The sequence below is a fragment of the Chelonia mydas genome, chromosome 6 (genome assembly GCF_015237465.2).
Source record: "Chelonia mydas isolate rCheMyd1 chromosome 6, rCheMyd1.pri.v2, whole genome shotgun sequence".
NCBI lineage: Eukaryota > Metazoa > Chordata > Testudines > Cheloniidae > Chelonia > Chelonia mydas.
Genome location: NC_051246.2, coordinates 127,784,479 through 127,812,167, shown reverse-complemented (window position 1 = coordinate 127,812,167; position 27,689 = coordinate 127,784,479). Strand labels below are relative to the sequence as shown.

At 40.2% G+C, this 27,689-nt stretch overlaps 2 protein-coding genes across 7 annotated transcripts in view; one reads left to right on the top strand and one right to left on the bottom strand.

The window, feature by feature from the left end:
- Positions 1–398: 398 nt before the first annotated feature.
- POLE2 (DNA polymerase epsilon 2, accessory subunit) lies at positions 399–24,799 on the bottom strand. Of its 4 annotated transcripts, none has more exons than XM_037901383.2 (19): positions 24,650–24,799; positions 21,167–21,267; positions 20,433–20,508; positions 18,812–18,889; positions 17,527–17,620; positions 15,423–15,497; positions 14,109–14,192; positions 12,955–13,011; positions 12,464–12,512; positions 11,540–11,612; positions 10,047–10,219; positions 8,058–8,147; positions 7,782–7,836; positions 6,557–6,616; positions 6,382–6,459; positions 5,735–5,843; positions 2,740–2,916; positions 2,432–2,499; positions 399–632 (listed from the first exon to the last, which is right to left on the bottom strand). In XM_037901383.2, the coding sequence occupies exons 1-19, from the start codon at positions 24,715–24,717 to the stop codon at positions 614–616; spliced, it is 1,584 nt and encodes a 527-aa protein (XP_037757311.1). In that variant the 5' UTR covers positions 24,718–24,799; the 3' UTR covers positions 399–613. The 4 variants fall into 4 exon arrangements, 3 of the variants coding, with proteins under 3 accessions (XP_037757311.1, XP_037757314.1, XP_037757312.1); XR_006291530.1 differs by lacking the exon at positions 399–632 and adding an exon at positions 643–2,152 and having other exon boundaries at positions 2,351–2,499; XM_037901386.2 differs by lacking the exon at positions 14,109–14,192.
- Positions 24,800–25,694: 895 nt separating this feature from the next.
- KLHDC1 (kelch domain containing 1) overlaps positions 25,695–27,689 on the top strand; it is a 67,223-nt gene continuing 65,228 nt past the window's right edge. Inside the window, exon 1 of one of the 3 annotated variants that reach the window (XM_007064794.4) lies at positions 25,695–26,326. In XM_007064794.4, the coding sequence (XP_007064856.2) occupies positions 26,219–26,326 (108 nt within the window). In that variant the 5' untranslated portion in view covers positions 25,695–26,218. The remainder of the gene's footprint in view (positions 26,327–27,689) is intronic. The other 2 variants (XR_005225662.2, XM_037901381.2) reach the window with 2 other exon arrangements.

Below are 27,689 nucleotides of genomic sequence, written 5' to 3'. Positions count from 1 at the left end.
TCAAACACTGTAATATAGCCTGAGCAAAACCAAGTTTTAGACTCAGACAAGGTGCAGGCTACTCTATGCTGGTTTCAAAGGAGACTAGGCAAATATTTAAGATACATACTTATTTTTAAACTGTCAAAGCAAGTGTAGAATAAAACATACATATTTTACCGTAAGGGGGGAAAAAAACAGCTCAAGAAAGAGGTCTTCTATATCTGTGTCTCAAAAGTAGATCCTGACTTTTAAAAAAATAGACCAGCACAAGGTAAAAAAACAAAATTCTCAGAAGAAGCACATAATTTTGAATATGTACTTAAAGTTTAAATATAAAATATATCCACTTTGAATATCTTTTAATTGCATCTCCACTTCTAGTTTTCGATCTTGCTGGTTAACTCAAACACACAGTATATTATGAATCCTTCATTATTCTAAGAAAGTAAGGACTGACATTTTTTCCTGTAAAATTTATTTACAAAATTTACCAGTCTTTTGCATTGACATTTAAATATGAATAATCTAACACACAATAAGATAAATCCATAATCATATGAAACAATCTAAAATTAGTTCTGCAATATGTTGGAACAGAATGTTTGACTTCTTCATGCAGTCTTTCAGAAATTCAGAGATCTTGAAGTTTGCTGAAAATATTAAAAACAGTATTTAATTTGTATAACATACATCATTGTTTCTTGAAACCAATTCACTTACCATTATGCTCTTTCATACTTGAACGGTTTACTAAAGTCTCAAATATTTGAACAGATTTACTGCCTTTTAGTGCGGTATTTTCTATCTTCTGATCAAAGTTGTGTGAACACTTCTATTATAGACTCCCTTATTTTATATCAGCCATTTTAAAAAAAAAATCTAGACAGACTTATTAACTGAATCACAGAGTTCTATTTAATACAAGAAATACTTTTCACATTTCTCATAAGCTTCTATTGTAATGGATTCAAACTGAAGCAGATCTCATCACAACAGTAAACCTACTACACGAAGCTTTCTATTTCCAGTACATTTTGACTGGCCTTTTTTCCAATCGCTGTCCAGACCAGATGAAGTTTACAGGTGTAAAATACTGAAATCTAAAACTAACCCACAACCACTTGTTGACTAGATCATGATCCCAAGCATGTCAGAGAAAATTGCACTGGGATTTAATTAGCTCCAGTTACAACAACAACAAAACTATATTAGAAACACATTGTTACAGCAAAACAGGACACTGCATGGAGGAAGAGGCAAATGTTTTCCAAGATCTAGGCACAATACAGCACCACCTCCACTGAGGGTGCCAGATATCCGTTTTTTGACCAGAAAGTCCAGTTGAAAGGGGACGTGTACAGTGTCTTGTCAGATGTACTGACTGGACACCAAAAGTCCAATTACTGGGGAGGGGTGTAGGTGGGAAGGAGCACCAGCTCATCAACCTGTGCCAGCCACTGCTCAACTGGGCCAACTCCTACCTGCATCTCCTGGGCAGGCAGCCTCCCCGTCAGGGGCTGCAGTTCTCTTCCCAGTGCAGGAGCAGAGGGAGCCCAGCTGGGGGGGTAGGGTATGGGGGAAGAGGCAGGACTGGGGGAGGTTCCGGCACTCCTGCTGTAGTGTCCGGTTTTCAGAAATTAGAAAAGTTGGCAACCCTAACCTCCATAAGTTAATTACTTTCTTTCAGCATTGCAGTTGGGCTTGAGGTACTGAAAAGCATAAGGTACTCTCTCTCTTTTTTTTTTCTCTACTTACTGATTTTATTATTTTATCACCTAAATTTTTACTATAATTTGTAAATTTATTATTTTTATTGTAGGGATTCAGGACCCTGACTACACACACATTTATGTATAAAGTAATAATAAAGTATAAGTCAAAAATTACGTATTAGTTATTGGAACATTTGCACCCAGATACTGTTAAGATATTGTTGCATTTAATAAATAAATAAGCAAATACAAATTCATGGTAGTGGAAAATGGCCAGTTCCTGCCCTGAGGTTTGTGTACTTCACTCCCATTAGCTTCAATGGGAGCTGCATGTTTGTTTCTGAAGGCAAAATCTGAACTTTGCTTCATTGTCCTTAAGTACGCTATGTATGGGTACAAGTATGCTATGTTTGGGGTAACCAGAGATGATGTTCTTTTGTCTATATCATTAAATATTCCTAAAAAAGAAAAGGAGTACTTGTGGCACCTTAGAGACTAACCAATTTATTTGAGCATGAGCTTTCATGAGCTACAGCTCACTTCATCCGATTAGTTGGTTGGTTAGTCTCTAAGGTTGGTTAGTCTCTAAGGTGCCTTTTCTTTTTGCGAATACAGACTAACACGGCTGTTACTCTGAAACCTGTCATTAAATATTCCTGTTCATTCTGAGAAGAAAGCCAGCAGAAAGTGGTTATGTTAATCATTTGTTAATAACATCAGGTTCTGAAGCTATTTACCTGTCTTCTACTGTTTTGTTGGAGGGATAGAACACCTTGAAAGAAAATCCACTTCTTGGAAAAGAACCCTATAATGAAAAATATACCAAACTTGTGTCAGCAGCTTGTAGTGTTATTACGCAAAGAACAAAGTGTAACTGCTTTCTTTTTGTCTGTTAACCATACAATAGTTTCCCTTCTATATTTGGCCTACTACGAATACTTAGAATAATTTAATTGAATAAATTCAATTTTAAAGATATTATACAATGCTCTGCTTATTGGTGATGTAGTGTCCTTATTTTGGTAAAGCATAAAGAAAATCTTACAGGATTTATGCAAACGCAGTCAGTATTAGTAACAGTGAAAGGATCATATTTATCTGCAGTGACGATCAGATCTGGCACAGGGTACACTCTCAAGGAGTAATCATATGCCCAAAATACAGGGCTGACATAAAGTGGAAGTGGAGTCAGATGTCCTTGTGATAAGATAGTCTTTACAAACTGCAAGACAAAAATAAAAGAAAATAATGAAATGTTAAATCAACCGAAATTCATGTTTGCCATAATTATTTACCAATTCTCCATCTTAAAAGCAACTCAGAGATGCTTATAGTTTTCATGTATTTTCCTCTCTTGTTTTTTAATCAGTGACACTTGCAGAAAAGCACGTGTTTGTGAAAAGAGTATCTATTTCTGCTTATGTCTCACTAGAAGTCCTAATCCTGTCTGCACCACAACAACTAATTGTGAGGTCTCAGTTACAATCTCAAGAACAGTAAGATTAATGAACACATATATATAGTCAAATCAGAATTATTCCACGGATCATACTGGGTTTGAAGGACCACCAACCACTGTTAATGGAAGCATTACATGCATATGACTCTATGGTTCCACTGATATTAATGAAGACCTGAATATGCCATAAAGTCAATATGAGGGCAAGGTTTTCCCCTTCCATTAAATTGCTTTAATGAGACAGACTGAAAAGGAGGAGGGCACTATGGGTACAATGCAACACAGCTCTCAGAGGGAAAATGCTGTGGAGTCATGCAGAAAGCATCCTTGCGGACACATACAATAGGAGGGAGAAAGGTGTTTTTGTCATTAATATAGAAAGTAAAGATTTGTGGCATGCATGCACACACAAAATGAAGATTTGTAAATTTCTATTCTTGACTGGGTTGCTCTCGACACTAAAAGGCTCCACTGTTGTGTGACACAGTAAGGGAAGGAAACCTCAGAGACAAATAGGTGCCAAGCTGTGCAAGCCTTGGGTACCACAAACAAACAAAAGAGCAATATAAACTCAGCCACCATTCTGATCCCTGGAATATCAAGGCACAACAGGATATATTGTGCTAAACCTTTCATTAAGAAGTCAGAATTACTTGGCACAATGGCTATTACTGGCAACATACACACCCAGAACACTGGTTGCTAGAAAGTTCCAAACTTGTGCATTTAGATCAGGAGTAGGCAACCTATGGCACATGTGCTGATTTTCAGTGGCAGTCACAATGCCTGGGTCCTGGCCACCGGTCCCGGGGGCTCCGCTGCCAGCCGGGGTTCTGTCCGCTGGCCTCACTCAGCCTGCTGCTGGCCCTGGGTCACCTGGCCACCGGTCCCACGCTGCTGGCCTGGGGTACCGGGCGCCGGCCCACTGCCAGCCGGGGTTCCATCTACTGGCCCCCTCATCCCGCTGCCGGGCCCAGGTCCCAGCCACCAGTCCGGGGGGCTCCGCTGCCGGCCTGGGGTTCCATCCGCCAGCCCCGCTCAGCCCGCTGCCAGCCCCAGGTCCCAGCCCCCGGTCTGGGGTACCGGCCCCCTGCCAGCCGAGGTTCTGGCCACCGGCCCCGCTCAGCCTGCTGCCGGCCACCGGTCCGGGGGTCTCTGCTGCTGGCCTGCGGTCCTGGCTGCTGGCCCGGCGCTCTGCTGCCGCCCCCAGCTGTGGCCCTCTGGCCCCAGCCTGGGGCAGTAAGGGGTACAGACAGCGTCAAGAAGGGGCGCAGCTCAGCATTGCTCACATGGATTCTTATTATTGGCACACAAAACTTTAAATTAGAGTCAATAAATGAAGACTTGGCACACCACTTCTGAAAGGTTGCCAACCCCTGATATAGATGCATGGGCCCCAGCAATGGAATCCAGAGAGACGAGGACTCAAAGAACTCTGAATGCTGCCAGTTTGTGTTAGATCTTCAGTTATTTTACTACAGAACTTACTTCTGAAGTAGTAACATATGCACTGAACTCTTTTTACAATACTGTCCTCAGTCATCAAACATTCTGACTATTATGAGGTTTTGTTATAGTGAGGTAAGTGATACAGAACTATAAAACACTGTAAATCAAGGAGATCTTAACAAGAAATTTTGGGCACTGTAGCCAATTATTTTTAGAATTTATATATCATGCAATATGATAATCAATATGTTATACTATATGTTCATTGTATGTTAATTAGAGTTGATCTGTAGGATGATTAATCAGTATTTAGAGGAACCAAGTATTAGTTTAATGATTAAGACAAGCTGAAATGCAAGACCTGTAGGCCGAAGCCTGCAAGATTTTAGCTTAGCTATTTTAGGCCTTGGAGACAAGAAATTGTTGTGCGACTATGACCGAGAAATAACCCAAGAGATGATGGGAAAAAGAGGCATTAATTGGTAACATTGCAAAAAGTACAGCTAAGAAGATTAAAATTAAATCATAAAATTCTGAAACAACAAATAGTCTCTAAACATGTGCCCTAACCGCAGACAAAGGTGGTATGTCAATATTGACGAGAACCTACCCAGCCTTTAAAATTTGGGGTGCCTTGTGTTTCCAGGGGGCACAAATCAATAAGAAAGAGAGGGTTGACACTTATGGACATGCACAGAATGTAGGTATAAACGGATTCAGAGTATAAAAGGGGTGTCCAGAGCAGGGAAATTGGGCTTCCTACGGGAAACTCCAGCAGGAATCACTCTTATATTGATAGTCAATCCATGATAGGGCCATCAGATTCTATCGCCATCTAGGAGGATGTGAATATGTCTGTAGGTATAACTAGTTCATTACACGCGTCCATAGAAATTGTATATGTTGTGACATTTACAGCTTTGTTGGTAACTTTAATAAAACTACTAAAAGATAGATGCTCTTGTAATTGTGTGTGTTATTTGCCTATGGTTTCATGTGTTCCTACGAACTCTAAATCTAGAGCTAACAGAGGTGACTCTATTGAACTGGAGACAGTAGCCACAGAGCCAAACCCACGGAGGTATGATTAACATTAAATAGAATAAAAGGCTACATCATACTCTTAACTTACGTGGTTAGGAATATCCAAGTTGGTGGTAGGAAAGCGGACGCAGTTTCTGCACATTTTATTTACTAAATCTTCACGAAAGATGATAATTTCTTGTGTGCAGTACTGAACCCTGAATAGAAAATACTGAATGAAATTTTAATTTTCCTGGCATTGGAATGAAGTAATAAATGTTATGAAAGCCTGGAAAAATATTTCAATGTCAATCTCTTCCCTATTGTTTATATCTACAAAAATTGAAGATAAATTGCAATTAAAACCACTCTCTCCAAATCCTGACGTCACGCCTCCCTTCCTCTCAAATAGAAAAGTAAACATATTGGATCCAAGCTGTCTTTGTTTATATTTCTGCTACTGAACTTTTAGGTGAGGGAAGAATATAAGATAATTGCACACTATGTACAGATACTAATTTTAAAGGACACATAGACTTATTTATTCCTCAATAAATAACAAGTAGAAGAGGTTACAAGGTAAAATGTACCTTTTACTAATGTTTAAAACTAATTTCCCTCTAATATATTTACTGTAGCTATCACACATTTTAAGAATGTTACTTCTACACACAAACTGGTCACTCACTAAAACAATATGAAAAATAGCAATAAGTGTTTTGCATTCTCTGGTTACTATAAAAGTCACACATTTACCTGCAAGGATTTGTAGTGAAAACTGAAAATGGCACCTGCTGTCTGAATTCACTAGTGATGTTTTCGGCTAGTGGTGGCCTACAACAAAGAGTAACATTGCAGAAGATTTGTATGCTCTTTAGCAATATTGTACTAGAAAGTTCTTAAAATTAGAAAAACTCTGTAGCAAACTTGCCTTGGCAAAATTGAACCAGGACCAGGATCTTCAGGGCCAGGAACAAACACAAATCGACTGCTATAAACAATTTAATGCATAACTTATGTTTAATATAATCATAATTGCAATTATCTAAATTTAAGCTACATATTATGAATCAAACTACAAAGATGCTTAAGTAATGTTACTCTATGGGTACCCATTCAGCTGACCAGCGCCAGTAATTAGAGAACTGTTATTACAAATTCAGAGCATCAGAAGATGGAGAGGATGAGCCTGGCTACCCCTGCCTTTCCCTCCGTACCCTCAAATCCATGTAGTAGTAGTATTTATTTGTATGACCATAGGAGCCTTCACAGACTAGGGCCCCATTGTGGTAGGTGCTGTACAAACACAAAACGAACCTGTGCTCAAAGAGCTTACATCAAAGTATAAGATGAGACAACAGATGAACAAACAGATAAGTGAGCACAAGGAAACAATAACAATATGGGTCAGCATGATTGGCAATGGTATCAGCAAAGCAGTGGCCTAACCACTGTCACGTTTGTTGCAGGCATCACAGCAAAGGAGAGTTTTAAACAGGGTTTTGTAGGGAGGATCAGCCCCACAGCCATGGAAGGAGGCTTTGAAAGATCCACAGAAACAGGAACAACGTAGTGCAGAGAGATCATTTACAGGAGCTCCCCTTCTACTAGTTCGCTCCTAAAATAATGGCTGTGGAAAGCTGTCTGGGGGAGAGGTGGAAAGGAAGTGCATCTGTATCAAGCCAATATTTCAGATGAAGCTTTTTGGGGCTTGCACAGCTTGAAGGCCTGCTGTTGCTTCCAGCAGTGTAAAATCTTACATTTGAATTTATAAAATCCAACTTAGGCCCTGATCTTGCACTGGGCACCAGACAGGCACAGAAGTTCACCTGAATAGCACTCTGGCAAGATCAGGGACTATAACTAGTATACATGAAAACAGTTCCAGAGCTGGAGAATTGGTCTAACCTTTGTTCAACAAACAGTTGCTCACATTACACAGCTATCACAGGCTGGATCCAAACCTTACACAACTCCAAAAATAATAACAATATGACCTTGTTTCGACCCTGTGGCATGGTACTGTGAACAGCTACACAATCATAGCTGGCCCATAGTAATTAATGAAGTACTTAAAAGTCATTAGCACAACTATTCTGTTAACTTTTTCACATAATAAACATAACTTTACCATTGTGTAGCATTTTGATACATACCTTTTATGAATGCTGGGGTATTCACATATTATGTCAGCAAGAGCCTTGAGGGAATCTGAAGTCAGAAAAAAATGCATTTAAAGATTTCTTATGACACTATCTGTCTGGACTCTGAAATTATGTACTTCATGAACTATTCATACATTTTAATATGTCTAAAATAGTGTCTCTCCTAAAACATTAAAAATGTTATAGAAGTGAAAAAGTATATATTTTAATCAATATTTGTTGCCCATTTAATGTACAAAAAATACCTGACTACAAAGACTTTCATACCTTTTAGGGATTGAATTTGATTTTTTCCATATGGTGCAGATGAAAAATTTCCACAAAAGAAAAAGCAAGTTGGAGGCACAGAGGAGTAACCTGGGAAAGATACATGAATATTACACTCAGTATTACTTTGTACTTTAGTATTCTTCACTGATGAACAGTTCACCCACAACTATTTAGAGGGGAACAGGATTGAGATACACCATCTCATTTACAGGGAATTCTCTGTTATCTGCAGCAATAACAACACAGGGTCTGCTCCAGCTCCAGACTTCAGTAGGAGCAGAGAAGGCCAATAGTTAGTATTTCCACACAAAAACAATCAAATTACACCAGATTAATTAAAAATGAATACACTGCAATTTTAAAAACACTTACTTTCCCTTTACAATAGTAAAAAGGACAGATACCCTTACAGTATCTGTAAGATGTGTGTATACATGTTCCAAAGTTTGTGTGCGCAAACACATGCCTCTCTCTGCACTAAAAAGTAATTCCAACACACTGCAGTGTACTTACTTATTATTTCTTTAGATTGTTAACTAGAGGTACCTCTCTAAACAGTCTCAGAGTCTCTGACAAATATTTTAAATACAACAAATCACAAAAAGAAACAGCAACCCGATAACACAAAATATTAGTAAGTAATAAGACAAATTTAAATAACCAAAATAAACCAAATTCCCAATAAAAATTAACAAGAACAAGTACTGAGGCTTTCATATATATCTCTGATTTACATCCCAATTTTTGAAATTATTCTATTCCAGGCTCAAGTTTTGTTCCACTGGCTTAAAATGCAATTGATAAATGAAGCATCTAACAAAAGGTTTTATGTAAAAAAAATTAAACTCCTAACCAATGTCTCTATTCTGATATTTCTCCCAAATATTACTATATTTTTTTAAAAAGTGTGCCATAAATAAAACTCTTATTTGACCTAATTTTTGAAATAGTAAATCTATTACATGCATCCTAGACAGTAGGATACTTAACTGATCAAGACCCCTTTATTACTTTATCATATGCAATCTTAGATCAGTTTAAGTCACTTCTTGTCAACCTTTGTCAAAATAATTAATTAGTTTCCATAATGTAATACTAGGATAGAGTTTGATAATTTGTCTCCCATTTTCCATAAATTAACAGTAATTTCCCACCTATGATTTTGTTTTTTCCACCTCCAATCATTTGCATTCTATCCAAAGCAGAGAATACATTTTGTTCCAAAGGTATTTTGGAACACCAAGAAGCAACTCATGGATCACTCAGACATTTGCTGTACAAGAACTGTCAACATTACTAATGTAATATGTGAGGGGAAAAAGCAGTGCATATTTTAAAAATAAATCATAGCATGTTCCTACTGCTAAAACCAGCAAGAGCACAAGAGGGAGTATTAGATTCCAATAACATAAAGGATTTCTTAAAAAAAAAAAAAAAAAAGCCAAGGAAGAAACAAGGCAAACATTCTTGTCATGTCACATCACATAACACGGCTACAATTCAAAACAATATTGTTACTAAATGAAATAGAGAGGCATCTGAGCTTACAACTTTTTGCAAAAACACAATGCAAATAGATTTTAAAAACTGTTAGAGAGGGGTCCAAATTAGAAAAATAATAGAAGCCGTGAATCAGCGCTGCAACCACTTGAAGAAAGATTGACTTTTCATCAGAACTGGGCATAGGTTTGGCAGCGTTCTAAACACAATAAGATGTGCCCCACCCCGCCCCAACTCCTTGTCTAAATGTAAGGTTATCCAGTCATGTGTTCATGCCGACATTGGCATGTGGCTAGTGACTATTATGCTGCTGCCCCAGCTTTTCTCAGCATCTGCTTAACAGTGACAGATTAGTTGTCATATCACAACTTGAGGAAAACTCCTTTTTTGGCAAAAGAACCTATTTTAAGTCATAAACCCAACCAAACTGCTTAAACATTCTTCAACATAAGGATCAGCTAAAAAGGCAAATAACACTGCACCTACCTGAAAACATAGTGCGAAGCTTTTCTAACACTTCCACTTGGTCCAGCCAAACATCAGAAACAAAAACAAACATGGCATCTTCATTTTCATCCTCCAGTTGTTTCAGTTTTGGAGAAGCTTTTACTGAAGTTGAAGAAGGCCCTCCAAAAAAATTTATGTTCCCATAATATGCCCTACAAAATTAAAAACAGTATTTTGTCATTCTTCAGGTTTTTATTTCTTTTAACATGTTTACTGCTGTAGTACTTAAGGGCCACTCAAGAGTGGGACCCCACTGTGCTAGGCATTGTACAGAGTAGTAGATGGTCCCTGCCCTTAAGAGCTTACAATCTAAATATACCAGGCAGATGCAGGATGGGAAAGGGGTAGAACACACAAGCAGAGTGAACAATGTGGTAGCAGCAAACAGCATCTTAGTTCCACAATTTAATTAATTTATTTATTTTGGGTGAGTTTACCGTAGGAGTGGATCAGTTAAATGGAAAGAAAAGGGCAGGGGGGAAGAGGATAATGGGCAGATGTGGAGTGAAGGTGAGGTGAAGAGACAGTGAAGGAGGAGTCAGGGGAACGGAAGGGTCAGAGCAAAAAAGTTAATCAGTACAGGGCAGAGAAAGTACAGTCAAACTGTAGAAAGTGCTTTGAATGTCCAGAGATCTAAAAGGTCCCTGCTTTGGCTTCTTCCACCCCTGCCAGCTCGAATCTCTAGCTGGCTCCTCTCTGCATTCCACACTGGGGACACCACCTGGGGCCTAATGCCCTGCACAGTTCTGGATTCAGAAGGCTGCTGGGGGAAAGGGTGGGCCCAGCTGTTTGCCATTTTATCCCTTACTTCCCCCTCCACTCCCTCCTACTGTGCAGCAGTCCCTAGTTTGGCTGCTTCTGTCTCTGCTTGTTGGAGTTTCTGCCTGGAGTCTCTGGTTAACCCCTTTTTCTTCCCAAATCATTTCTGGCTTCTGGCTGTGACCCATTTTCCCGATTAATATGAACTTTATTTATGAAAATTTTTTGCTAACTGAAAATTAGACAAGATGACATTCAGTGTCTATATGGGGGATGGGGGGTCGAAGAGGGGTGAAGACAGAAAAAGCAGTCATCCAGACATTAAGCATGGGCTTTGACTTGCTAAACTTTAACACATTCTCATTGGTGTCTTGGTCCTGGGTTCTCTTTCACATTCATCCTCACAGCAATCCTTGCATCCCATTTCCTCATTCCCATGCAGTAGTTTCCCTCCATCTAACAATGGCTTATATTATCGTCAATATTAATGCACAAAAGGCCCAGTCCAAAGCCCTTTAACCACTGGGACACTTTCCACTGACACAGTGGGGTTTGCATCAGGCTCAAGTGGATCAGCAAGATATAAAAGTCAATGCAACATTTTTAAGAAAGAAAGGAAAGCACACCGTTGATGTTCTACAAATAACAAACAATAGTAGTACTTTGAATGGTGTAACAAAATATGAGAAGAGAGAATGAAGTCATTTTTATACCTAGTGGTAGCAGAAGGCTCAGTGGGCGGAAATCCAAAAGCATTCACGTGGAATACTTGATCCTCATACCAGCCTAGGAAGTTTAATCCCCACCCCCCAGAAATACATTTTAGTAAATTGAACATATCTTTAACGCTGTATTTTATACTAACATTGTTCCAATTTTATAAAAAGCAAAAGCTGAAAAATATGAAAATGACACTACTTCCATCCTTTCTTATTTATTTTTCATTTAGTTAATTATGAAATCTTTAAAACATTATGTATTACCATAAAACAAGAAACTGTTCATATTATGTAGATTATATTATATTATGCATGTTGGAATTATTTATATATTATAAAATAAAGTGCTAACAATAAGAAAAATTGTCCACCTGAACTTATGCCAACATAGACACTAAAAGCCCCAATTCTGCACTTAGACACGTGCTCAAATTTACTACTGTGTGTAGTCCCATCACAGTGTTTCCAGGGTTAGTGCCTTACTAACAAGATAAAACATTTTGCAATCTGAAAATAGTGTATTTGCCTCATTAAATTATTTTCTAGTCCCACACCGACGTTGCCACTGTTTCCTTTCCCTAGTTTAATTATATTTTTCTTCATGCACATTCTATCCACACAAACTGAACACCCAATCTTGAGAGGTGCTAAGCACTGTTGGGTCCCACTGATTTCACTGGAAAAAGAGTACTCAGAACCTCTCAGGGGTGAAACCCATAAGACAGCGATTGGCTGTGAAAGATCCAAGCTCAGGGGCAAGAGTTTCAATCACACACTCAGTTCACAGACAAACCTCAGTAGCATAAATACTGACTTAACCATTTGTTTCTTTATCCACCTCAAGAGGGTATATTGTTACAATAATGGTCCGAAGAGAAAGGATAACATTTTAAAAGTTAGCAAAAAATTTTGTTTTACCTTCTGCCAAAACAAAGCATGATTCAGTATACAGGCCACTGTGGAACTGGTGCAAAGCTGTTAAGGACAATGTTCTTGTTAGATGGAGATACTGAAAGAAATTCCTTTAAAATCTATTTTACAGGTGGTGTAGTAAGGCTGGTTGGTGGCAGTGTAAATGCATTACACGCTGAGTGAGAGTAAGGTGATCAACCTGGTAGTTGGCTGGATGGATAGCATGTGAACAGGAACATCCCCCAACTCCAGACAGGTTTCCAAGAGGCAGAATACAAACCCCACTGCAACAAGCCTATCTCCATTACAACAAGCCCTTTTTGTGTCTTTGAGCTGAGGCAAACTCAGTTATTAGCATGGAAAAAAGTGGAGAACTGCAGTTGTTTATGTGTACTTTTAAAATGTAATCGTTCGCCTTTTTAAAGTGTGAAATGATGCAGTTCTACAGTAATTTTTCTGAAAACCTCTTAAATCCCTAAGATTCTCAGAAAGGATATTGCTTTACTAAGGTTTAGCTGAACAACTCCTGTAGGATCTTCCAAGAAAAATTTCCCCTAAAAGTAAAAAAAAAAAAAAAAATAAAAAATCAAAAGCATATCAAAACAATGTATACCTCTAGATCAACGGAGATTGTGCTATCACACCCAGAGAGAAGCAATATAGAGCCCACACTATTGTCAGGGACCCTTTTGACCCCCAAATCAGAGCTGATAACAGGGTAAAAGCATCTCCATTCCCCATCTCCAGCAAGCACTGCATGTGGCTGCATACTGGGGAAGACATTATGGGAAAATGGGTTAACCCTTTTTCCTATATGGTTAGTACCTACTTATCCTTAGACACTGGTTCAGAGAACTCATGACTCCAGTGGCGATCAGCCTTTGCTGGATTTTTGGACAACAGAGATCTCACACTAACTTCCAAACCATTCTTACAGAACGGATTACTCAGGCACCAAAAGGACCTATTGCTGGCTTCTTCATAACAAAAACAAAGATTTTCATTGTGCTGGTCCATGCCAAACAAACCAATTTCCAAAACCCACCCTCAGCCTAACCACCTCTGATTTTAGCTAACAACTTACATCAGTGATAGAACCAGATTATCATTAGGCACACTGCATATTTTTGGCTTCAATCTTAATTTTTAACAAGTTTCAGGACATATAAAGGGAAAGCATTTGATACGCTTATTAAAGAAAAATCATGTCAGATGTTTAAATTTTACAATTTCATCCTTTAACTGCAGAAGTTGTTTTGATTTTTATATCCTTCTTTATCGCAAGAGGTATATAAAAATGCACTGGCAAGTTCAGACATAACATTTCAGGATTTCAGTGGCTGAAGTTGGAACTCTCTAGAAACTGTCTGACTAACAGTCCAGATTTACAGGAACTTGAAGTTCTACAAAATTCTGTCCTTTGAAGAGAAAAATGCAGATACCCTTATGTATAAGTTATTGACTGTTCCTAAGAAAGTGTTCCGTATAAAAGACTGTTCCTGCAACATTTAAGTCAATGGGGGTTTTGCCATTGACTTAAATAGATGGCGGATCAGACCATAATTGAGATATTTAAGCCATATAATTTTTAAAAATATTGTATTGCTGAAAGCATGACAACTAAAAGACCCCACAATAAAATGTATCCTACCTCTTTTAGCTGTGTTATCATCCCAAGAACAATCACTTCCCCAACTTTAGCTGTATTGCCCAACAGTGTTTCTATTGTTTTAAGCTGGAATCAAAGAGTGAACTAGGTGAGATTTAAATTACACCTTCTATAAATCTGTTCTTAAGTAAGCAAGTTAAGTACCGCACAGTACATGATATAGTTTATATACATAAATTAGTTACAATATGATTCAGTTTTACTGGAAACTTGAGGATACATTTATGTGTCATATGCACCTGTGTATAGGGGGGGAAAGTTGATAATAATGGCTACTAGCTTAAAATTGTTCAGTGAGGGAAACAAAAATGGCAAAAATATGAGAAGTTTAATTTACAAATGGATTAAAATTAAACATACAGACCAAATTTCGGCACTGGAATACATTTTGTCAATGATAGTAACATACATTTATCTGCAGAACAGAATTTGAACCACAGAGCTAGCCCACAAGTCATTTGGTAACATCAGTCACTTTTAAATTAAGAGGAATGGTTAGAAGGACTCAAGACAACACCTGGGTCTCCAGAGTTCTGGAAATGTGATGCAGCTGATACCAAAAGTCCTGTGCAAGGAAGGTGCAGTCTATATCACTACCAAGAAACCATATTTTATTGGGTCACAGATTGGCATTATACTCTAATCAGAAGAAGCAACCTTCCTAGTGTTAGCATACGCATTATGCACACTCCTAGTGACAGGGGGGAGACATAGCAGTCAAGAAAGTAATATGCTAGTATAGAATTAAGAGGGATTTATTCCAACTCAATTTAGATCTATTTATTTTGCTCTTTCAAAGCCCTTGCAGTGCTTTGGATATGGAAATAAAGGAAGGGTCAGGACAGTGGATAACTGAAAGGCTACGATTTGGTACCTGAAGCTCCCAACTCACAGCACAAATAAGGATACAGAAAAAGAGAGAGCTTATTAGCAGTAGGCTGATGACTTTATTAGCTCTAAATTTGTGAATTTAGTGCTTATGAAAGTGAGGGATGGGGAAAATATCTCAAGCTTAATGGAGGCAGTGTGGGAAGGTTCTCTGCCAATGCACCTCAGCCAGACCTCTTCTCTTCCAGTTAAAAGTTGTTTTTGAGCAGCCCGCTAATTATGCTGAATTGTGCCAGATACAAGGATTTTGTGATGTAGAAAGAGACTAAGACAATAGCAAATATCTCATGTTCACTGGTTACGAAAGTCAGGATTAACACTTGGGTATCAAGTAGGGAAATATTAATTAACTAAACCACACTGAGCATACACTTCTCCCCCACCCCAAGAAAATACCAATATTTTTACCTGGAATTTACTCCTGCTGTCATCAGGATGAGCACCAATCGCTGAAGGCGTAAACAACTCATGCCTATGAGTCCTCTAGAAAAATCGAGATTAATGTGATCTGGTTAAAAATGATCACCACCACCACCACCACAAAAAAAGAAAAGACGATCCACTACATACACACTATATGAAATGCTATTTTAAAATTCTCTTATTCAGTTTCAGCCAACATCTTTTGATTTAGAAACCACAATATTTTTTAACAAGAATTTACTTTCAAATAATAAACCATAAATAATACCTGGCAATAAAACAGAAGTTTGAGAGGTAACTTTTTAAAGCCATGAAAGAGGTCTTGTTATATATTATTTATAACAACATTGGTGTCTAGGCAGGGAAGAGGTCCCAGTGAGGGACTCATTGTATGAAGTGCTGTATACAAACATGTAGCGAAGAGGCAGTCCCTGCCCTAAAGATCTTACAATCTAAAAAGTTAAGCTCCTGCATTAATCTTTGAATGACAGGGCCTACGTTTACCAGTCAATGTTTTAAAAGTGAATGGCAAAGAGAATGAAGAAAAGTTTTCAGCTTTACAATAGTTTTGTTTCTTTTAATGATTTTTATGCACCCACTAACATGGCACTTGAACACCTGATCCAAAAATAAATGCAACAACAAATAAAACTGAACCCCAATCGGCAACTCAAACTGCTCCAACCCCATACCATCCCAGCATAGCACAAGCAATAACCCAACAAGATCCACAGGCTAATAAATCCCTGACCAAAACAAAATGTGACTGGCACCTCTATTTTAAAATTAAAATAAAACAGCCTTCTGGAAAACCAAAAAGAGTGAGTTCCATAGCCAAAGCCCCCTCTGTTGAAAATGCCCTGCTTCCAGCAATCAGGAATGCACATCTCAAACTCTCAGAAGAAGTGCCTCAGTTTATTACAGATACCATGATATTGCATAGGAAAAGAGGAGGCATCTATGGTAATCAGATTCCACATGACCTGGAACTTCACAGATCAGAACCAACACCTTGAATTGCACCTAGTACACTTCATGGAACCCCCCTAGGGATCATGTGCTCACACCAACAAATTCTACTAATCAGAGAGACGGCTGCATCTGCACCAACTAAAGCTTCCAAGTGGTCTTCTAGGGTAGCTCCCAATAGAGCACATAGCACAAATCTAACCAGGCAATGACAAAAGTATGGATGGCTGTGAGGAGATTCTCCATCCAAAGGAAGAAAGCCGGAGCCTGAAATAGTACATTCTGTAAATGAAAAGATGACTAAATAAAATATCTTAGCAAACAAGATGCCTCAAATATTAAAGAAAGTATGGGTTTTTTGGTCTTTCAACTTGCCAGAGTCCCAGCCCACACTATAGTAATGACACTACACTCAGTGAAGCACGGAGCCAGCCTACGTGAGAATTAAAGAGTCACACACATTCCTCCCTCACAAACATACATTTTTTTAAAAAATGAACATTTAGTTCTTTTCAATTTTTAATGGTTTCTATTAAAAAAAAAAGTCAGAGAAAAGTTTGGTGCATGCTACTCGTTTGCAAAGTTTTTATTGTACCCATAAGGTACATAGTAAGACTATTAACAGAAAAGCCTTTCCAAACCTGTGCAATATACATCAACTAAGAAATAAATTCCATCTTCACCTCCCACCCTAATCCCTCCTCCCCCACCATCTCCAAACTCTAGCAGTTTCCATTATGCATGTGATGTTGCCAGTGCAGCACTGCCTGCAGCATCACTTGAAGCAGTAGCTGGTAGTCCACAGTTTCAGTGGACCTTAAATTTTAAGGCTAAAATAGAATCTGTTTGGTGCATTCAGCATATAGTTCAAAAGTTGGTGTGTGATTCTTAATGTTATTCACAGATCACCTTTCAAACATGATAACAGATACATCAGAATCCATAATGCCATATAATTTCAAAGGATAGTCAATTCAATCTGTAACATATCCTGATTTTATAAGTTTACAACTGTGGCTCACACTAGCTGCTCAACTATAAATGCCTTACTATACATATATGTCTCTCTCAGAACAGGAGATGATAGCATTAAACAAACCAAAACCTTTCTTTCACTCACCTGCTGCAAGATGGTGTAGCGTTCACGAAACAACTCTGCTTTATCCCTGGCAGTTCCAAATAAATTTGGTGCAGGATGGTTGGTCATTGATAGACTGGAAGAAAGTTAGTCATGATTTATTTATTTGCTTATTTTTAGAAAACAAAGACCCAATGATACTTTAACCTAAATCTCTATATAAGTAGAAAGCTACAAAGTCTTCAACGCTATTGCGTATTTTATTTGGTCAGCGAGGGAGTTTTCTGCTAGGAATCCCACGTATTTATGTATACGGAAGATTACATTCATTTTGTCCCCTTTAACACCAGAGGAGTTTGTCACATCTTTGTCACATCTTTCCAGCTGAGCAGCACTGGACACAATTCTGTTTCTTAAATGAATAAAGATATTATCCTTGTTCTGGCTTAGCAGCACATCTTCACAGAACTCCCAGCTCCTGCCAACCTTGGAAGCTACAGAGTGGGATTCAGAATGAAAAATCTACAGCAACCATGCAGGATGCTTTAGATAGGCCAGCAGAATCATGAACAAAAGTTAAGAAAGGATTCTACTGTAAAGGAAAATAGGTGTAAATTCCTTCACACATATCAGGTAGCTATGAATAGATCACTGTGTGCTGCAACATAAACAACTTGTCTATAGCATTTACTACAAGATCAGACAAATAGGAAAAAAACACACACACTTTGTGAGGCATGAATGCCATCTCATCGAAGGGGATGGATTAAGTGCTATATGGACTTTTTCTGTCCCTCATCAAATACCATATAACAAAATGTTCAAACCAAAGAACTAATAGACAAATACATACAACTTAGGGCCGCTATCATCACCAGCAGTACTGCATATATTGTACCAATCATCACAGGACAAAGATTACCTATTCTCACTCCATGCTACTGAAAGAGAAAGTCTTGACCCATGGCCCAGTTGTAAATATATTTACCTGCCATTATTTACCATGACCCTTAAAACAGAGTAACCTAATGAGTTCAACTAATTTTGTATAGAAGTTGTAAACCCTATTTAACAAAAAAACAAAACAAAAAAAACAACCCCCTCCCTCTCAAAAACAGTTTGTTATAATCAGTTTCCTAAAGGCAGTGTGCCCACAACATACTCACTCTTGAATCACATATCATCCATCTTGAGACCAGTACACAATCCAAGAATGAAAGTTCGTAGATAGCAAATTTTAACCATACAATAATAAAGGCTTTGATACATGGACAATTAGTAATGTCATAAAAATAGCAGCTGAGACTTAAGAAATGGAAAGACTTACGGTAGAAACTTCTTCCTTTCTGAACTATAAACATAACGTGGAACATCAAAGGCCCCGATAATATTGAAAATGTGTTCTCTGAAACCACAATAGATTTAAAGCTTTATTTGAGAAAAGAACTATTTCAAGGAAACAGCTAACTTCAGTGCTCCACAGAAACCTCGTTTTGAGTAAAAGAATGTCAACACACCCCTTTTGTTAACTCTTTCATTCTTTTCCCTTCCAGTTCCCTCCCCGCACCTCTGACCATTGTATCTGCGTCTCATTTACAGAAAGTATTGTTTTTTAATTCTGTATGGAAATTAAAGAGAAAATAAATTATGTGCTCTTCTTTCTTTCTTTAACAAAAATTGCCAATTTTTTAAACAGAATTTGTCAAGATTATTTATTAATATGCACTGGTACCTAGTTTGAAATAAAATAGCTTTGGTATGGGTCAAGATAATTTTTAAAAAGTGGCTACTACGTATGCATGCTCCTTTTCATACCATTTCATGGAAGGGTTGTATGCCACTGAATTTATTGTTGATTCCCTTCCAAAAATTAATCTAAGTTTTAATCCTCTTATTATAATTGTAACAGCTTCAGAGTTGATAAAAATTACAGCGTTGATTTGTAATGTCAGGACGTATTGAAGCTTACAGGCAGAAAACATCCATCATTGCCTAAGGGAGAAAATGCCTTTGTTATGGAACAACATGGCTCTCTTGACGGATGCTTTGTCTTTGAGTTTATCACAACAGAATTCAAGAGATACAGGAAGGGAGACTCTTTGGTCCACAGAGCTCTACTGACTTCAGAGGTACTCTGCACTACGATCTACCCACACAGATTTCTCTTCAGGATTGAGACCTAAATATGTGAGAGCAACTATGTGAAAAAACTACTTATGTTGTTACAGTTCTAACAAACTGGCAAAAGAGAAAGTATTCCAAGTCAGATGGGGATATAACCTCATACCTGGGAACTATAGGGTTGCACCACCTTATTGACTTTCTTAATCATTTATCTGCTTTAGTCAGTTTGTATTATAATCCCAATAAACACAATTTTAAATACATCCTTTCATATTATCTACGTGTGTGTGTGTATATCACACACACATAATACTCTCAGCAGCCCCAACAATGGGTCAGTTTTCAAAATTCAGTAACAGTCTAGTAAAAGCAAAACTGAGTAGAAAAGAGCATCATGAAATGTTTCAAGAACAAAAGATATCTTAAGAAATGCAGAAGAAGAATAAGATATTGATGAGTAATAATGGAAAAAGAAAGTCCAACTGAAAATGCACAAAAATAAAGTTCATTTTCAAAAATATTTATTTCTATTTTTGTTGGCGGATATTCAGTATATAATATGTGTAACACAAAGCCACAGCATTTTAATTTAAGAATGTTAAAACCATATCACAATCCCTACAGGTCTATACTTGGGAAGCAAATTTCCTAAGAAAGAAGATTACTCAGTTTTAAATTAAATATCAGGAGACAAAAAACACGGAGCAATTACTGTATGATTAGCATTGCAGAAAACATCGGACATTTATTCCCTAAGAAGAAATCAGTGAATGCACACTATCTAGCCATAAATTTCAAATAAAAATAAATTTGTATCACCATACATAGTTTCATCTAATGACTGGCTACATTCCTGGACTGCAGCTTCCACTGTGGCCCGTTCAATCATATTAGATGACACTGAAAAGAACGTTTCATAAGATTAAAACTATAGCCTATGGAAAATGACAAGTTTTAAATTAAATATGTTTCAAATATTTTACAAAAATGATTCAATATCCTCCTTCAAAGTGTCTCTTAAATATTCTTTACAAATCATTATATTTTCAGCAAATGACATATGGTACCCTAAATTTTCTATGGCAAATTTCTAAAGGCAGTTCATTAAATGTATTTGCCAGAAAACTACATCTCTACACAAATCTTCATACTGTATCTGTAGTTAACTCAGAATTTAGAAAAGAGTATTATAGTTAATCCCTGTAAGCCTGCCAAAATAGCCTACAGAAGCTTCATATACTGCAGGTTCATTGTTCCAGAAGCTTTTTATTCAGGTTCACATTATTATTCAAATAGGTTAACACAGTCTAGACAGTCAGGAGAAGCAGGGCTGCCAGACTTCTGAAGTGGCAAAATTACACTGGTTTTTGATGAAGTGATAAACCTTAATATTCAGCAAAACAGGAAGTCAACAGTAAATATATGTAACATGCATCTATGTTCAAACAGCTTCACTAGAACAAACACCTTAGTGAGCTGTCAGTAGGTTTTTCTTTTTACAGATAACATTATAAAGGCAGGATTAATTTAGAAGGTTTACAAAAAAAATGTTACTTACAAGGCTGTTTTTCAACAGCATCAATGATGTTTTCTATTACATCTTCAAGCTCTAATTCATTGACAGACTGAAGAGCTTCAGTAAGATATTTATTAGCTTCACTAATTGGAATGAAAAAATAAGTTAGCCAATATAAGAAATTAATATTAAATAAATAAAATATATGCTTTATGTCCACTATTATAATATTGACACGTGCACACACAACTGCTGTAAGGCTTGTGGTTATCAGTGAGAAGAAATAATAGCATAGAAATAATCATCCTGATCCCATTTAAATCAAATATGCTTGGAAATTAAAAAGTTCCAAGAATAGAAAAATTAAGTATAAAGCAGCAGGCCTTGGTGATCTCAACAGATCATAGAATCAGAGAATATCAGGGTTGGAAGGGACCTCAGGAGGTCATCTAGTCCAACCCCCTGCTCAAAGCAGGACCAATCCCCAATCAAATCATCCCAGCCAGGGCTTTGTCAAGCCTGACCTTAAAAACTTCCAAGGAAGGAGATTCTACCACCTCCCTAGGTAACGCATTCCAGTGTTTCACCACCCTCCTAGTGAAAAAGTTTTTCCTAATATCCAACCTAAACCTCCCCCACTGCAACTTGAGACCATTACTCCTTGTCCTGTCCTCTTCTACCACTGAGAATAGTCTAAAACCATCCTCTCTGGAACCACCTCTCAGGTAGTTGAAAGCAGCTATCAAATCCCCCCTCATTCTTCTCTTCCGCAGACTAAACAATCCCAGTTCCCTCAGCCTCTCCTCATAAGTCATGTGTTCCAGACCCCTAATCATTTTTGTTGCCCTTCGCTGGACTCTCTCCAATTTATCCACGTCCTTCTTGTAGTGTGGGGCCCAAAACTGGACCCAGATGAGGCCTCACCAATGTCGAATAGAGGGGAACAATCACGTCCCTCGATCTGCTCGCTATGCCCCTACTTATACATCCCAAAATGCCATTGGCCTTCTTGGCAACAAGGGCACACTGCTGACTCATATCCAGCTTCTCGTCCACTGTAACCCCTAGGTCCTTTTCCGCAGAACTGCAGGCAGGATGTTCACTGTACAATCCAATGTCCTACCTTACTATGTGGGTTTTTAAGGAGAAGGCAAGACAAAGTCTGATCTATCCTAGAGACATCATCTTGGGAAGACTCTTATTATCTTGACACAGTGAAGTATGATGCTCTGAATACTATCCATGGAAACATTAAAAATAAAAGGGAGAGAAGATAGACATATAAAAGGGAAGGGAAGGGAATGAAGGAAGAAAGGAAAGAAAACACAGGGAAAAATATTCCTTCCACTTGGACCAGAAACTCAAATTATTATATTCAAAATACCACCTACTCGCTCCCACAGTTCTGGAGTTCCCACTCATCTGAAGGAAGCACTGAAAAGGAAGAATAGAAGCTCTCTTCTTACAAAAAAAATTTGACAGAGTAGTTTGAAGATGTGTATCTATAGACAGGGCTGTCAGATGACTTACACTGCCAGTATACCTACTATTTTGCAATAGAAAGGGGGAAAAAATCAATTTAAGAGATTATTTTTAAAAGCTATACAAAATTCCACTTAAAATAATTTTTTTCATCTATAGTGCTTCCCTAAAACTCAAAGTAAAGGCCAGTATTTAAAGAAAAGCAATTCTGTGATAAATGTCATCTAACTGTTGATCAAAAATGACATTTTGGTCAACAGTCTGAACTTCAAAATATTTCACATTTAACCCCTGGGTCCCAGGAGTTCTAAACTTAGAATCCTCAGAAATTTCAGTAATGTAGGACTGTAGGACACTGTCCAATATAATTGTTTTTAAAAATTAAAAAAAAAAATTAATGCCCTGCATAATTGAAACCCCCGTTCAAGCCAAAAGAAAAAGAGAATCACTATTGTATTAAGTTCTCTAGAGGAAAAAATATGAGCAACAGAATCATATTATCAGTGAATAATGGAGAACTGAAATGAGGATATTAGTGGTTGGGGGCAAGTCTCCTGTTAGGCTTTGTCTACACTGGAACGTGAACGTCAAAACTATTGTAGTTCAGGGCGTTGAAAAAAAAACACGCCCCCCGAACGACAAAAGTTTGCTGACGAAAAGCGCAGATGTGAACAGTGCTTTGTCAGCGGGAGAGCTCTCCTGCCGACAAAGCTACTGCCGCTCGTTGGGGGTGGAAGTTTTTTTTTTTTGTCAGTGGGAGAGCTCTCTCCTGCCAACAGACAGCAGCTACACTGCACGCCTTTTAGCAGCACAGCTGTGTTGCTAAAAGGTGCATAGTGTAGACATAATCTTAGATTCTTTCTAGACTAACCCTAGGCCTGCCCTCAAATCAGGCTGCCAATGGTGTTGAGATGCATAGAATGCTCTACAAAGCCATGTTAATTTCCATGAAGAACCTACTTGAAAATAAGCTCATTTCCTTTGCAATCATAGGCCCCAATTCTGAAAAAACTTAGGTACATGATTGACTTTATGCACTTTGACTACTCATAGTGCGCAAACTAAGCATGTGCCTAAATATTTGTAGGGCCTAATTATTTGAGATTTAAACCATAGTAGTTAATATGTTTTATACTCACGTAAAGGGAGATCATAGGTCATTAATTTCATACACAAAGTTTATGATGAACACTAATCTGTAGCAAGAACCTACTCCTATTCTCAAGGCTTTTATTTAGTAAGCCACAAGTGAGTACTCTATTATTTCTGTTAAAATACTTCTAAGTGCAAGAGAAATAAAAGCCTGCCAGCTGGGTTGCAGGAACAGAAGTGACACCAGATATTATAAAGCTCCGACACCCAAAGCGTGTCTGGGGAGTGATAGCTGGACTTACTTTCTGAAGACAGTATTTAAAATGACAAAGGATTCCTTCAACCATTAGCAGGAAGAGTTTTACTTCTGTTCTAGTAAAACACCAAAAGAGGGGATTAAGGCCCAGATCCTCACAGGTATTTAGGCTCCTGACTTCCACTGATTTCAGTGGAAGTCAGGAGCCTAAATACTTGTGCAGATCTGTGCCTTAGCCCATAAGATCCATACCAAGTATTCTTATTACTGGGCAGAAGAGACATTGCACATTAAACTGCCTGATTGCTGCTGTCTCTCGCCTGGAGGGAAGTATTTCCCACCTCCCCAGATTCTTATATGGGCCCGTTCTCGCGGACTCGGAGCACCACTCAGGAGTATGTTTTGAGTATCAGTGTCTCCCACTGGTGATGGAGGACGGTGGGTCACTCGCGGGAGGGCCGGGCTCTCCCCACTTGGGGAGACCAGGGTCGGGAGGAGGAATAGGGTGGGACGGGACGGGGGCGGAGTGGCACTTGTCAGCCGCTCCCCCGGGCAGGGGAAAGGGGCGCTGCATGTCCCCGCCTCTCTGCCGGGGTTCGTGTGACATTGCCGCTCTCCCCGCCCGCTCTGCGCCACCCCGGGCCCGGCTGCGGGAGGAGAGCAGGCCCCGAGCCCCGAGCCGGCCGGCTACTCACGCTCGGAGCAGCAACCCGTGCATCTTGAAGGCAGAGCCCACTTTGCTCCTCAGCTTCTCGGCAGCCATCTTGAACCGTTGGCGCCACCGGCCGCCGGCCCCGCCTCTAGGGGCTGTCCCGGGCCTGTCCCCGGCCAATGGGGCGGGAGCGGCTCCCAAGCTTTGCTCCAAGCTCACCTCAGCTGCGGCCGACGGCGGGCGTTGGTTAGCTCGGGTGGTCCGGGCAGGGCAGTGCTCGTAGGGAGGGTCATGCGGGAGACCTGTCTCACGATCGCCTCCATTCCCAGTAGCAGCGGCAGACCCAGGCCTTGGTCCTATTCGGGGGGGGGGACGACTCCTACACACCATCTGTGACACTGAGCCGTGGGAGTGGGGGAAGCATGGAGTTCCTTATCAGAGGTGCTGGGGTGTCCCCAGATGTCCTCTAAAATTTCCAAGGGGTTTAAAGAAAAGGAGGACTTGTGGCACCTTAGAGACGAACAAATTGGTTAGTCTCTAAGGTGCCACAAGTCCTCCTTTTCTTTTTGCGAATACAGAGTAACACGGCTGCTACTCTGAAACCTGACATTATGCAAGTCAAGGGGTTTAAATGAGTCTTTCCAGATCTTGTGCCCCACAGGCTTTTACTGTTCCACGGGGTCTGTCTACATTCCATAATGGTATTTGCAAGGTTATAAACGTTGGCGTTTAAACCAGTCTCTAATAAGGAGTAGGATAAAATTATAACGGGCACGGATTATCCCATATCTGCCACTGTGGGGTTTCTCGCACCTTTCTCTGAAAGCATTTGATGTTGGTCACCCTCAGAGACAGGACAATAATGGATGAGATTGATTAGGGGTCTGACCCAATACAGTACAACAGTTCCTATTGTGTTTGACCCACGCTGGATGACATAAGGTCACCGACCACAGTTTAACAGTCAGCACAGACTAGGTCAGCATCATTTTAAATGGGCCATTCACTATCATGTTGAAGCTCAATAAAATTTTGTAATATAGACAAACCCCTGGTGCACATGCCCCGCGACCCCATGTGATCACTTGTTCAATTTCAAAGCCAGCGGGCCTGGATGTTGGGTGCCCGAGGTCCTGCTGCCCCGGGATGGGGGCGCTAATGCCCCCCACGAAAGAGGGGCCCCTCATCTTGACGGGCTAGAGCAAAAGCATGAGACGGTTCTTATTTTGTCGGAAAGGGGGAGCAAACCAGCACAGCAAGGCGCCCTGCACCCTCTACATGAAGTGCAAACTGCACCCCCTTCGACCTGCTACCAGTGAGCGGCCCACTTGAGAAGCAGATGGAAAGAGCTGAGCCACAGAGCCGGACACCCGGCCCCGAGTCGCCTCGCTGATCCCGCAGCCCCCCCACTTCCTCCCACGTGAGCGCCTGATTTGGAGCGGGGGGAGAGGAGGCGCTGCTGTGCTGCTCGTTCCGCGACTCCCCATACTTTGGACCCTCTCCGCTTCCCGTCCGCCGGAGGGTGGCCGAGCGGCGGAGAGCAGGTGGCGCTCCAGAAGGTGGTGGCGAGTCGCGGTCGTTGCGGCAGACGCCTCCCTTCCCCCTTCATAAGATGGCGGCGGGTCCACCTCCTTCTCAGCAGTTCTGCGTGGCCGAGGAACGGAGTGGCCACTGCGCCGTGGTGGACGGGAACTTTCTCTATGTGTGGGGGGGATATGTGGTAAGCAGGAAGGAGGCGGCTTGGGGCATCAGGGGTGGCAGTGGGGGGCGGGCTTTGTTGCTACGCGGCCGGGCCAACGCACTGTGCCCCACGGCACCCTGGGCTGGGTGGGAGCAGTGGTTAGTAGCACCCGGGTTCCTCAGCTGCCCCCAAAGGAGCTACCGCTAACTGCGGGTTAATCCTTGTTCCTCGTGAGAGGCTGCAACCGCCACACGGACAGGGCGGAGGGGGCGTGCACGGTCTTTACGTCAACTCGGTCGCTGATTGGCGGGGCGGGACATGCCGCGCGGCAAGGGAGCGGGTGTTTCAAGTCTCAGCTGTCGAACGCTCGTGTTGCTGCGCTCGATTCCCAACCGCCATAACGGCCGGCTGCCGAGGTGAAGGGGCACGTGCTTGGTGCCTCCAGGGAGTCCAAGCCTAGAACATGAGAGTGGGGACTTCGCTCCCGTCCCAGATACACTTCGCTCTGCTCTAGTGGGGTGTCCTGAGAAAGATCGCACACACCCCTGTGCCCTATTCACATTTCCCATCTGCTCCATTGGGGAGTGGTTTTCTGAATAAAACACACAGGCACAGCTGTCTGCCCCCCTTCCTGTTTCCCATCTGCTCCAGGAAGGGTTCCTTAGCAAAACTGTTTCTATTTGTACCTATGTGCTGTCCACCCAGTCACATTTACCAGCTGCTGTGGGAGGGGATCCCAAGCTGGGACTCCTCTCATACCCACCTGTCCCCAGCCACCTTTTCTGTCAAACGTACCTAATGTGAGTGTTCATTAAGCATGGAAAGTGTGACACAAATAAACCACCCTGACACTTTAATACACCAGACTCTTAGGGTGTTAACTGTCATCAGAACAGAGGCAGCTAACAGGAGTTGGGAGGCTATAGCTGTGGAGTCTGTGCTTAGAGGCAGCAGAACTTGATGAGTCGTGCATTTGATCTGGCTGTGGGTTCTTTGAATGTTTGCTCTCTGGGTAGGGACTACACAGCTGGGCAATAGGTACCTGAGTAAGCAGCTGAAATGGATCTGTTTGTTGGTGCCTTGGTAAAGGCCTTGAGGTTCTAACCCTTGGAGCTTTGATCAGCATAGCTGTTTGAAGTCTCTGAGTGATTAATCGCTCCCTGGTGGTGAGGGGCAGAGTTGAGCTGAGCTGAGCATGGAGACTTGGTCACTTGCTCGGCAAACTCAAGAGCCCTGAACAGAGGGCAACTAATAGGAAAGTATCAGAGGGAGTTAAGAGAAAGATTGTAAGAGGTTTTCTTCCAGTTTTGGTTCTACATGCAATTTCAAGATGGCCAGCAATGAACATTGATGGTGACCTGTAATGGATGTATCATTTTTCTTTACTGCCAGAAGTGACTTC

Bases quoted from the DNA above. Each gene is read 5' to 3' on its own strand.
- POLE2 (XM_037901383.2), bottom strand. From the start codon at position 24,717: ATGGCTGCCGAGAAGCTGAGGAGCAAAGTGGGCTCTGCCTTCAAGATG. The intron at 21,268-24,649 runs GTGAGTAGCCGG...CATTCCAATTAG, and splicing joins CACGGGTTGCTGCTCCGAGC to TGAAGCTAATAAATATCTTA. The intron at 14,193-15,422 runs GTAAAAATATTG...CTTTGATTCCAG, and splicing joins ACAGCAGGAGTAAATTCCAG to CTTAAAACAATAGAAACACT.